Source organism: Dipodomys ordii, unplaced genomic scaffold, assembly GCF_000151885.1.
Source record: "Dipodomys ordii isolate 6190 unplaced genomic scaffold, Dord_2.0 Scaffold58, whole genome shotgun sequence".
In the NCBI taxonomy this organism is placed as follows: domain Eukaryota; kingdom Metazoa; phylum Chordata; class Mammalia; order Rodentia; family Heteromyidae; genus Dipodomys; species Dipodomys ordii.
The window spans coordinates 4,072,228-4,084,966 of record NW_012267274.1 but is presented as its reverse complement, the minus strand read 5'-3'; the positions used below and the strand labels follow the sequence as shown (position 1 = coordinate 4,084,966).

At 46.0% G+C, this 12,739-nt stretch overlaps 1 protein-coding gene across 2 annotated transcripts in view; it reads left to right on the top strand.

The window, feature by feature from the left end:
- Dock1 (dedicator of cytokinesis 1) overlaps nt 1-12,739 on the top strand; it is a 437,833-nt gene that overhangs the window by 55,807 nt on the left and 369,287 nt on the right. For both annotated transcript variants that reach the window (XM_013021945.1, XM_013021944.1), the window contains exons 6-10: nt 2,358-2,506; nt 5,137-5,272; nt 6,008-6,165; nt 7,211-7,292; nt 8,255-8,390. In XM_013021945.1, coding sequence (XP_012877399.1) covers nt 2,358-2,506; nt 5,137-5,272; nt 6,008-6,165; nt 7,211-7,292; nt 8,255-8,390 — 661 coding nt within the window. The remainder of the gene's footprint in view (nt 1-2,357; nt 2,507-5,136; nt 5,273-6,007; nt 6,166-7,210; nt 7,293-8,254; nt 8,391-12,739) is intronic.

Here is a 12,739-nt window from a genome sequence, read left to right as displayed (position 1 = left end):
GAGGCTGAGATCTGAGGGTATTGTAAAGCCAGCTGTGCCAAGAGAGCTGCAGACTTTTCTTCTCCGTTAATCACCAACAAGCTGGAGGTGGAGCTGCTTGTTTAAGTTGTAGAGTGCTAGCCTTGACCACAAAAGCTCAGGAACACTGCCTATGCCCTGAGTTCAAACCCCAAGACCTGAATTAAAAAAAAAAATTTTTAAAAAAAAGAAGAGGGAAAAGAACATAATGTTGCAGTAGATCATTAAACTTGATTCTCTGGTTTTTATTTAAGAAATCAAAATTAGGGTGTTATAAGGAACACCACATGGGAGGTAAAACACCTTGCCAGGTGCCGTGTGATGAGTGGATGGCAGGGCTCTTAGCAAGTCCTAGAAGAAAAAGGAGTCTTGATCAGTTTTCAAATCCAAGAGCAGCAGATTCAGGCAGTACAATTTTTTTTTTTAAACAGAAATAACAACTTGGCACGATGGCTTACCTCTGAAATCCTTGGGAAACTGAGGTCAGGAAGATTGTGGTTCTAGACCAGCCTTAACGAAAAAGTTCAGGAGTCTCCTCAACAGAAACAGCCAAGCATGGCCATGCTATGTTGTGCCAGCTACTTTGTGGAGGTTAAATAGGAGGATTGTAGTCCAGGCTGGCCTAACAAGACCTTATTTAAAAATAAGCAAAATATAAAGCCCTGGGGTCATGGCTCAAGTGATAAAGCACCTCTCTAGCAATATCACAGTCCCGAGTTCAAACCCCAGTACTGCCATAAATAAATAAATACCCTCAAAACAAAACAAAAAACGAATGATGATGCCCATGTTCTATTTTTTTTACCGGGACTATAGCAAATCAAATGTTCCCCAGTTAGGTTCCACCTAGATTTCTCTTCATGAAAAGGCTGTATAGGGAGTCCATAATGGTGAATAGTGCCACTCCCATTGCAAAGCTGTTTTTTTCCTTAACACCATGAATCCCTTCAGAATATAGATTGGGTGGGAAGAAGTGTGAGTCTGCTGTCTTTCTTGTGTGCATCTTCCTTTGGCAAAGAAGGGGAGGAGGCTCCAGACCAGGCTTTGCACAGGCCCTATTCAGCTGTGTGGGCCAGAGGACACACAGGCAGCCATTGTGTGATGGCTCCCTGTGAGACTTTGCTGACAGCCAGGCCAGAGTGCAGGCCCCAGGGTGCTGGAGGGTCCAGGTGCGGGGGCTTCTGAAGAATGGCAGAAGGAACAAGCAAGAAGGGAGGGCTTGCAGCTGATACCAGCACACAGGGAGCTTGAAGTGTTGCCTATTCCTTGACTGATGACAGATGTGCAAGGTCACGCTGGAGTCTTACCTGAGTTCTGCTGTGCTTCCTTCCATCCCTCTCTCCCTCCGTCCCTCTTCCTTCTCTTCCTCCTCCTCTTCTTCCTGTTCTTTTTTCTTCAAGTCCCCCGAGGGCTTTGGTTTCCAGAGGAACCAGGTTAGTAGTCTCAATGAGCAGACAAGTTCCTATTCCATCTCCTCACTCCAAAAATCCATTTCATAAAGTGTCCTCAGATGGAGGAAGATGGGATATTACACTGATAAGAGCAGACAGGACGCTTGATCATAACCCAACGGCAGAGAACAAAGGCATTCAACCCCTTGATTCAGTGCTGTATACTTGGGAATGTCCCATGACATCTTGAGGGTGGTGCTTTACTGCTTCTTCTTTTTAATGTTTGATTGCTTCATTAGAATCAAATTTTATAGAATGTGCTCTATTTCCTGCTAAAATCAGGCTGAGTTGTATTAATTTTAATTTTCTTAGCAGTACTACAGCTTTAATTCAGAGCTTTGTACTTATTGGGCAAGTGCTCTACCACTAGAGCACTGGCCCCTGCATGCCTTTTTCTTTTAAAGTTTGTTTTTTGGTATATATTTATGTCAGTTGTGTTTTGGATAGGTTATCAGGCTTTTGCACTGGGCCAAACTCAGACTGAGATATTCTTACCTCTTCCTCCCAGTTAGCTAATATTTCAGGCATGTATCATATCTGGCTTCTATTTGAAATGTTCTCACTGGGGTTTTTTTTTTTTTTTTTTTTTGCTTGGGCTGACCTTGAACTATGATCCTTCTGTCTTCAACTTGAAGTCGCTGGCATTAATAGGTACAAGCCACCTTATCCAGCTAAAATCAATTTTTAACTTGACACTAACCAAATCTCATGGTATAGTGTATATATTATATGTATTGGAAGAAGTATCTGTTCAGTGTGATCTTCACAATGCTGTTTAATTTTTTTAAATTATATTTTTATTGTCTTTAAGTAGTAGTTCAAAGGTGTTACAATCCAACATTTTACACGAGAAACTTTTCCATGACCTTTGTTTCCCTTCTTGTCTAGCAAGATAACAGGGAAATGTTTCGAAGTGTCCGTCACATGATCTACGACCTCATCGAGTGGAGGTCACAGATTCTGTCTGGAACTCTGCCCCAGGATGAGCTCAAAGAGCTGAAGAAGAAGGTTACAGCCAAAATCGATTATGGAAACAGGTTTGTTTACTTAAAGATGATTTCATGCTTAAATTACCCAGCATAATAGCAGGCAGAAGCCTGAGGACACCACAATTGCATTTCATCAAAAAATCAAATTTCTAACATCAAAACAGAGGCACGTTTCCACTTAGAAAGTGGTGAGGTGTTGTCCGCTGCGTTCTGACATTCAGGGCACTGTCGAGTCGCCCTATAAACCTGAGCTCTCTTTCTCCCCAGGGTGGGGTGTCCCCCTCTCCCGCAGGCTGGGGGTGGGGCAGCTCCCCACAAGGAGCATCTTTCCTTTTCCGCATGCAGTAGTACTTGCCCTTAGTCCAGGTGTGCAGTACTCAGAACTAGGGTTCTTCCCAGGGACTCCCCCAGTTCTGAGTCCCAAGACAGGTCACCATGAAACTTGTCCTCTGGGTAGTTGAGCTGGACTCTATAAACAGATGCACAGCTCGGCCACGTTTGAATTCTGAGAAACTATCTCAGGCAAATGCTCCCACCCAAGGCAGGCGCCAGCCAGCTCCCCTTGAATGCCGGCATAGACAGTTACCCCTACCCCCCAGGGCCTGCTCCCGTGCGGCAGGAGACCCTGACCCCGATTCTGTCAGGTCTGTAACCAGAACGAAGATGTGTCTAGGTGCATCTAGTCTCCGTTTATTTTGTTTTTCTTGCAGGACTGGCACATTTTTCCCCTGAAAATTCCTGGCTTGTCTTTCAAAATTTACATTATTATTATGATTCAATTATTATTAATTTATGTAGCTATGAAAAACACCTCTAGATTTACTGTAGGTGGTAGGGTTGGACCAAATGATTCTGGAAGCCTTAAACAGTTCATCTGGTGCCCAGCCCTGGCTGAACAAAGCTAAGGAAACCTTAGACATGATCTGGACACATCTTCATCCGAATCACTTGGAAAGGCTTTAGGATGCAGGATGCTGGGATGCACCCCTGCTCCGACCCCACCCATACCAATGCTGACCCTGCCCACAGAGCCCTGGCCACGCCCACAGAGTGCTCATCCACCCAGGGTACTGTCTTGCCCACATAGTACTGCCACATCCACACCAATGCCGACCCTGCCCACAGAGCCCTGGCCACGCTCACAGCACGCCCTCAATGACCTCAGGCCTCTTTCTGGTTCCAAGTCTGTTTACCCTCAGGCTGCTGCAGCTCTGGTTGGAAAAGTGAAGCAGTTGCAGTTACCTTCCAAATGGTGCTGTGCCAGCCTAACAGTAAAAAAGAAACATAGTTGACCTGCTTTTGAGTCTCACCTCTAGCTTTAAGCTGTGTGTCAGCAAGAGAAATGCAAGGTTAGCTTGTGATGGAATGTTTATTGTTGGATTCAACTCTCTTCCTAAGCTGGTAACTGTTAAAGACATCTTTGGACTGCAGTTTATTTTTCTGAAGGACTTTCTTGTGTCATATGGTTTTGAAAAAAGACCTTGCTCCTATAGATTTGTTAGTAGTAGAAATATAATCCCAAGAGCTGGGCAGGGTATCAGCTGCCTCTGGTTAATTTCCTGCTCTAAGATCTACTTGTCCTACTAAAAAGAAAATCAGAGTACCCCACCCTGGCAGAAATTTTGATTTCTTCATTTTGTATAATTCCTTTTACTTGTTTTTTTTAAATGAAAAGTTGGGTTAAAAATATCAGATAATAATTGTACTGATTTGGGAATTGGAGAGACTTTTACCAAAAAAAATAGTTCTAGATGTAGTATGGACAGACTTATTAGCCAGATGTTGCTTGTATTTTAAGTTGGCCACTGCATTTAGCCATCTGGCCAGGAAGTTGCTTAATGTAATTGTGAATAACATCCATATGTTCCCTGCTCAAACACAATGGAACATCTTTATTGTAAGTCTTCTGGTGGCTCCATGTAGGGTTTGGTACGGACGCTAGGCAGAAGGGAAGTTTTGTTGAGATTCCTACCAGACAGTGGTGTGGAGTTTATGTGTGGGTGTGTCTTTGTGCCAACTCTTCCTCCTCCTCTCTTTCCTCAACCCAACCATGATGTGACAGCTGCCATCTTTTTTTTTTTTTTCTTTCTTGTGCCTGTATTGGGGCATGACCTCCTGGCCTAGGTGCTGATCTTTAGCTCTTTTGCTCAAGGTTGGTGTTCTACCACTTGAGCCATACCTCCACATCTGGCTTTTTGGTAGTTAACTAAAGATAAGAGATCTCACAGACTTTTTTGCTAGGCCTGGCTTCTAACTGTGATCTGTAAATCTCAGTGTCTTGCATAGCCAGGACTACAGGTGTGAGCCTTGGCTCTCAGGCAACATAGCTGTCCTCTTCCATGAGTTTGGATGTGATTATGACAACATAGATATATAGTTATGTACACAGGTTTTGTATGGGTGTACAATGTAATGTGCTTTGTCTGTTGGTCCTTTCTACCAATCTCATGCCCAGTGCCTTGGCTTTGTAGATGTATCAGACTTCTTATTGATTGACAAAGTCACTATTGCAATGGAACTAAAAACTGAGACATTTGCTCTTTTAATTCCCAAATATGACAAGACATTTTGAGTTATTGAAAACCACACTTTTTGAGATATTTTCATCTGTTCAGTGGCTGGGGCTGAAATTGTCCTGATGTTGTTTGTAACCCTGAATTTGTGAATTCTTGTTCTAGAATTCTTGACTTGGACCTTGTGGTGCGCGATGAAGATGGGAATATTTTGGATCCAGAACTAACAAGCACCATTAGTCTCTTCCGGGCCCACAAAGTAGCTTCTAAGCAAGTGGAGGAACGATTGCAAGAAGAAAAAGTATGCTGGCCCCTCTGTTGTAGGCCGTGTGCATGTGGACTACACTTCTCAGGGAGCCCAGAATCTGCATGAATGGGAGAAGTACACAGAGTGCATCCCATGATGCCTGGGAAGGGACAGCGGCAAGCAGGGAGGCGAGGGGATTCCCTTCCTGAGCAGATGCACACAGCGAGCTCTCAGTGACGCTCACCTCTGTAGTCCTCTGTTGAGTGGGAGACAAGGCCATGTTCAGCCTCTCCTCGCTGACAGCGGAAAGTGGGCAACCTAGAGTAAGCAAGGGGAGGGCAAGCAAGGGGAGGGCAGGGAACATGTCTCAGCTTTTCATCTTCTCTGTCCTTCAGGGCTGACACTAAGAATTGCCTGAACCATCTTTTAATTTAACGTGCACTTATCAGGCATCTGGTATATGCGAAGGATATGATGAAGAATGAGACAATGGTGTCCGTGGGTCATTTATTCTGAGGGTCCCCCCAAACTACAAAAAGCTATTCCTCCTGTGGTTACCTTCCTGCTCCCTGCAGTTCTGTGACCCCGAGGATACTCAGCACTAGCTGGTACACAGCACTGCGACCCCAGCCTGGGGTGCTGTGTTTTCAGTGTGGTGGATGTGTGGTTTGGGAATGTGTGGTGGGGATGGCGGAGACACTGCACCAGTGAGAGTGGCTGGCTAGCTGTGAACCTTTGCCCAGGGGCAGTGCTGCTCATGTGGTCTTTGTTTTTTTTTTTTCCATGTAGTCTCAGAAGCAGAACCTGGATATTAACAGACAAGCCAAGTTTGCGGCCACCCCTTCTCTGGCCCTGTTTGTCAACCTCAAGAATGTGGTTTGTAAGATCGGAGAAGATGCTGAGGTCCTCATGTCTCTCTACGACCCTACGGAGTCCAAGTTCATCAGGTGTGTGACTTCCTCGGTCACAGTTTTGGTGTCTGATTAGATTTAAGCAAATGGCACCAGAACCATCCATATGTCCACTTGGACTGATAGTGCTGGGGAAGGCAGGGTTCAGCTTGAGGGGCTGTTTCTGGCCAGCATGGTAGCTGGTTGGGCTCTGGGTGGAGTATGCTTTCTTACAGCTGTGTTGCTGTTTAAAAGTTGTTGGATTCCAGTAGTTCCTGGAACACCCTGTGATATTTTATGGGGTGAGCTGGAGGTGGAAGCAATCCTTAGTTTTATGTGTGTCTGTATAAGACTTTGTATTTCCATATTCACCAGAAGGTCACCTTTTCCTTTTTCTAACTTTTGAATGTTGTTTCTGTGACTGCTATGTTTCTCCGAGCCGACTGGCTGGAATAGAGAGTCTGGAAGGGTGCTTGCCACCTATGGACTCATCATTAATATCTGCAGAGTGAAAATGCAGCAACCCATTGTTCTGGTGGGGTCCTCTTTGTCCAGCTGGAGACATTCTAATTAAAGTGTATGCGAAGTCTGCAAGAGTCGGTGTGAGTTAAGACTCAAGTGTCTACTCTTGTATTATTCAATGACTAAAACCTCAGTGTAGGTCTGAGACAGAATAACTGGGTGAATTCATTCCCACTTCTGATAAGGACTTTATATCTTTCTGATGTAGGATATAGTATTTGCATTGTATTTGGTTTGTTTTATGTTCTGAATTAAATATACATTGTATTGAATTTTATGCTCTTATCATTCTAAATTGACAAGGCTTTTCAAATTGTAAACATCGAAATGCAGTTCGCAAATAGTTCCCTTACAATCATAACTGAAGAATCTCAATGGAACCCTGCCAAGGTGTGTGTGTGGAGTATTTGCTCATGGGGGAATTAGTCTATTCAACATTGTTGCTGTTTATACACTCACAGTTTATAAATTGTGGTTACAGTAGATCTCCATGGTATTAATTATAAGGTCATGTACATGTGCATTTAAGACCCTGTTATATTTGGAAAATTAATTGGCTTTTACTTCTTCCTTTTTCCAGTGAAAACTACCTTGTTCGCTGGTCGAGTTCAGGGTTACCCAAGGACATAGACAGACTGCATAATTTGAGAGCTGTCTTTACAGTAAGTGCACGCTCCAGGACTAGTTGTGTTGTTCATCTCTCTAATGGCTATGTTAAGTGAGCTTTTTCTCTGATTTTTTCTTCACTGGTGCATGGGCCTTGGAGCCTCGCAGCACAGGTTACTCTTAGCTATATCCAAGTTGGAGTCTCTAGCTAAATTTAACAGCCCCTGTGACTAAGCCAGGTATGGCAGCACATGCCTGTAATCCTAGCTGAAGGTTCACATCGGGAGGAGTGCAGTTCAAGGCCAGTCTGGGAAAAAACTTTGCAAGACCTCATCTTAGTCAATGAAAGCTAAGTATGTTAGCTGGGTACCGGTGGTGGCTAACACCTGTGATCCAAGCTACTCAGAAGGCTGAGATCTGAGGATCATGGTTCAAAGCCAGTCTAGGCAAGAAAGTCCATGAGACTCTTATCTCCAATAAACCACCAGAAAACCAGAAGTGCCACTATGGCTAAAGTGGTAGAGTGCTTGTCTTGAGCTGAATTGCTGAGGGACAGTGCCCAAGCCCAGAGTTCAAGCCCTACAACTGACAAAAAAAAAAAAAAAAAAGGCTAAGTATGTTGTACCTGAAATCCCAGTTAAGTAGGAAACATAAGTAGGAGGATTAGAGTCCAGGGCATAAATGTGAGAGTTTATCCAAAATATAACAAAAGCAGAGGAGGCTGGACGTGTGGCTCATGTTGCGAAGATCCTATCTAGCAAGCACTTGGCCTTAAGTTCAAACCAGTACTGTGCTTCCCCTCAAAAATACTACCATGACAAAGATTTTCTCTATTACAACATGTCCCTTAGACTTGTATCTCAATTCACTTAGGTTCCTTTTTTCCTTTGACAAGCATCAAAATGCTGCAGTCCTGATTGAGAGAAGACTCCCAGCCCAGGTCTTCCCCCTCCTTTCTGCTTGTATTCACCTTGAGTAATGGTTCTCCATCATAATTTATGGAAATGAATATTTCTAGGACCTTGGAAGCAAAGACCTGAAGAGGGAGAAGATTAGTTTTGTCTGTCAGATTGTCCGAGTGGGTCGCATGGAGCTGAGGGACAGCAACACTCGGAAACTGACCTCGGGCCTGCGGCGACCTTTTGGCGTGGCTGGTAATCCATTTCCTTCTTTTCCTTAGGGTGCCAGGTCACCACCTGTGCCGGGAGTAAGAGCTGTTCTTGTATTTTCCACTGTGAGCAGCTTTGATTTAAGCTTTGATGGTGGAGAGAAAAAAGAAGTGTATTCGTTTTTGTATTTTTTCCTGGATAGTTTCAAGCTGACCTACTAAACTCAGGAGGCTTTGGGTCAAAGAGCTTTCAAGGAATGTTTGGTTTGAAAGGAGATTTCATCTTTTCTTGGGAGAGGCTGTGGCCCATTTCCCTCAGCTTCCAGGAAAGCCAGGCATCGGAGGGTTTCAGCCTTACTGGACTTGGAGATTGATTTGGATGGGAATGGTGTAGCCCCATCCAAGGATGAGGGTGTTGAAGAGAGAGAGCACAGTGAGCCCAATGTAGGCTTTTCCTCCTTTGTATCTGCCTGGTTATCTTTGGTGGTAGCAAAAGCAAAGTGTGATCCTGGTCAGATCTCGTGATGAAGGAGAAGTGTCCCCAGACACTGGTCACTGGCCATTTCAGTGTCATTCCTTTTTTCATAATTTGGGCCAACATTTTCCTCACTATTTTATAGTTGCGATGGGATTTTGCCATCTTATCCTCTTTGTCCTTACTTAGATTTTCTTTTTGAGACATACATGTACACAGTTCTTTCTGTTTTTTGTTTGTGAGACAAGGTCTTGCTATGTAGCTCTGGCTAGCCTTGAACTCATGATCTGCCTGCCTCACCCTCCTGAGTGCTGGGCTTACAGGCATCTGCCACTACTCCTGGCTTTTTTTTTGTCAGACACGGAGCTTGGATTCTGGACCCGGGCGCTGTTCCTGAGCTTTTTTTTGCTGAAGGCTAGCACTCTACCACTTAAGCCACAGCTCCACTTACAGTTTTCTGATAGTTCAGACTTTCCTGCCTGGACTGGCTTCAAACCACACTTCTCACATGTTAGCCTCCTGAGTTGCTAGGATTACAGGTGTGAGCCATCAGTGCCTGGCTGGTTGGGGAAATTCTTTATATTTTGTCTGCACAATGATGAGAGCTTCTCAGAAGCTCAGAAGTTAGGCTTTTGTCTCTCTCTTCTACATAGACTGTGTTCAGAACAGTTTTAGATCCGGACAGTTCTCATATCCCTGTGCCGGACTTGCAGCCGGGCAGGGGTGAGGGTCCCCTCCCACGGGAACTCTCATCCCAGCGGGCACTCCGGTCCCCGTCTTTCAGAGGACACAGGCTGCGCTCGTGGTCATGCTCAGCATTGTGCTTCTTTGTGGGTTTGGGGCGGCGAATCCTGCCATGTGTCCTCCTCTCAGCACAGAAGTCATTCCACTGCCCTGCAAATCCCCCATGCTCCTGTGGACTTTAAGCAAAAACACATCCAGTCATTTAAATCAATGATAACCACTTCGTGTGGTTCAGTGATGTGGGCGTCGTGAGCGAGAGAAGCAGGCTGCTCCACGCTGCTTCCATCTAACTGCTGCTGCCGTCTAATGGGCCGTTCTATGATTTCCCCGGCTGTGAGTGAAATGTGGAGGTTGGGGTTCCGCTGTGGGGTTCCTTCGGCCTTGCACCAGTGCACATAGTCACATTTCCACTCACGGTGACTGGAATTCCCACCTTATAGCTGCTCCTCCACTTTTCACAACCTATAAGTCCCTGTAGGTAGTTGAGACACCTGTATTTTCTGCAGAAATTTTCTATTCTCTCCCTCTCTCATCTGCAGGGTAGTTTGAAGGAAATGTTTTATTTTAGGCACAGCTGTATTAGGTTTCCTGAAGTAATCAGAGGATTACTGTCTTTGACAGGATCCCTGAGCTGTTCCGCTTGCCAGCCTGGTGCGTGGTCCTCTGGTTATTAGATTACTGGAGAGATCACACTGTTGTTAAATTCCTGTGAGTGCCATTGTCGTTGGAGTTGTTAAAGTGAAGATGAGCTTTTGGCGAAAGGCTGTTAGTTTCCCTCTCTTTTTGATTAAAATGGGGTTCCCCTATCCCCAGTATTCTTCAGTTCAGTTTTAATGTTCCCAGGGAATGATGGTGCAAGGGCGTGGCAGGGGTGATGATGGTCGCATTCCTGTGCATGCCACTGTCGCCCATGAAGGGTCAGACTGTGCCCATATTTGCTGGCTGGGCTGGCGTTGGGTCAGAGCCTCCTAGCTCCTGGACTTGTCTAGAAATCCAGAAACTCTGGCCTAGGCTGTGCTGTGGGGCAGTGCTGATGGCCCTGACTTAGTGCTTTGTTTCTGGAGTCAGCGGGCACGCTGGCTTCTGTTTAATCCCTGGGGCTTTGGTCTCTGTCCGTGAGGCCAGCCGTGTCCTAACTCCTGGTCTCTACAACCACTTTTCCACTGCTGGCTCCTCTGGATTTGTCTTTGTCTTCTTCTTCTGTCTCATGTCCTGGTACCCAGTACTCTGTAGGTTGCTGGTCATCTGTTCTGGATGCTGTCTGAGCTCTCCTGACTCTCTCAGCTCCCTGCATGGCCTGGCATGAGAGCCTCACTTCATAACTTCAGCCCCCCTCCTCCACCTCCACTCCCCCCCCCCCCCCCCCCCCCCCCCCCCCGTCACGCACCCTACCCCCCCCCCCCCCCCCCCCCCGCTCTCTGCCATTGGACATCCCAGGCCTGGTCACGTGAAGGCCTCTCCCAGGTTCTCTGGGCAGTGACCTCTGCTCCTGGTCATAGCTGCCTTGCCATTGTTTGCTCTCTTGGCTCTTCAGCGCTTGAGGAAGCCGGAGCCTCAATTCATCCTGGGCCCCATGGCGGGGTCCTCAACCCCCTGCCCCCCGTGACTTCAGACGTCTGCTGTGTGAGACCCACTCAGTGGTGAGCACTAAAGTAAGAGCTTGAACTTTCTGCTCATTCAGTGTCCAGCCTCCGAATGGAAGTCACCCTGGGACACAGCGGGGGAGCATTTCCTCGTGATTTTTGCTAAGCAGATTTATCCAATCCAAAAATGCTACCCAAGCCTGCTCGTTATGTGTTGGTAGCACTGTACCCAAGGGGCGTTTCCCTTCTGTAGCTTGGAGTGTATCTGCACAGAACCTCACCTGCCACATGGGCCCCTCCCACACAGGCCCCTCCTGCCACAGGCCCCCTTCCATTCCTGCCAGAGGAAGGGGAGAGGCATTTTGGTACTTTATTCTATCTATTTGTATGCAGCTCCAATTTCCACATGCAAATTTAATTTTGAGGCTTTCTTCAGAATGATTCTTGCTTGTCTAGGTCAACAGAGCCCAGTTCCTTAAAATGAGAAAAATATTCATGGATCTTTAAACTTATCAGTTTTAGTCTTATTGAAAAAAAAAAGTCAAAGCCAGGCACTGTGGCTCATGCTTGTAATCCCAGCTACCCAGAAGGCTCCGATTGAGAGGATTTTGGTCTCAAGCCACCCCAGGTTAAAAGGCTCCCATCTCAACCAGTAGCTGTGGGCAGTAGTGTTGGCCTGACATCCCAATACTACAGGAAGCTTCCAGTCTAGCTGGGCCTGGTTAAAAAAGTGAGACCTGATGAGAAAAATCACAAAAGCAAAAAGGACCAGAGGTATGGCTCAAGTGGTAGAATGCCTACAAAACCCGGAGTCCAAACCCAAGTATAGTGACACCCTCCCCACCAACCAACCAGCAACAGCAGCAGCAAAACCCCAAACCCTCCGATTACAATCACCTTCCTTTCTCCTAAGCCTTTTGATAATGTACATTTGATACTGGACATTTTATGGGAGAAAGATTGTTAAATAAATCATTCCTAAGTCTACATAGCCAGGGCTGTACCCTGTGATGAGTCTGATATATTTCTAATTGTTTTTCTGTGTTTGTGGTATGTAATTTAACAACTGTAGCTTAGTAAAGTTGGTTGATTTTTTTTTTCCTGTCTCTTTGGTCTCTTTTTCCTTGCCATCTTAACCATTTTCAGATGCACCGTTCAATCATAGAAGCCATGTACCATTTAGTTTCTAAGAATGAGTGTCTCAGGGTCATCTGGTTTTGTTAAGTTGATTCGGGGTTAGGGTTTGGAGGAGCAGCGTCTGTGGCTGTGTCATTACTTCTGTAGTCTGTGTGGTGCAGGAAGTGTGACGTGAGGGCCCTGGAGCCCAAGCATCCCCCTCTGCTGGCCACAGAGAGTCTCATCGCTGTGATGGGGGAGCTGTGGTCCTCATGCTCACTTGCCCCACATCCAGATGCTGTTACTACGTTGTGGCGATGCATCTTTCCCCAGGGCTTGAGCTGAGCCTCATCACCTCCCCATTTGCTCTGTCCCCCGCCTGCCACCTTCCTCCTCCCCACACATGCTGCGCGGTTGTTTTCTAGCCCATCCTCTCTCACTCCCACACACCATTGTGCTAGCTGCGACTGGATTTGA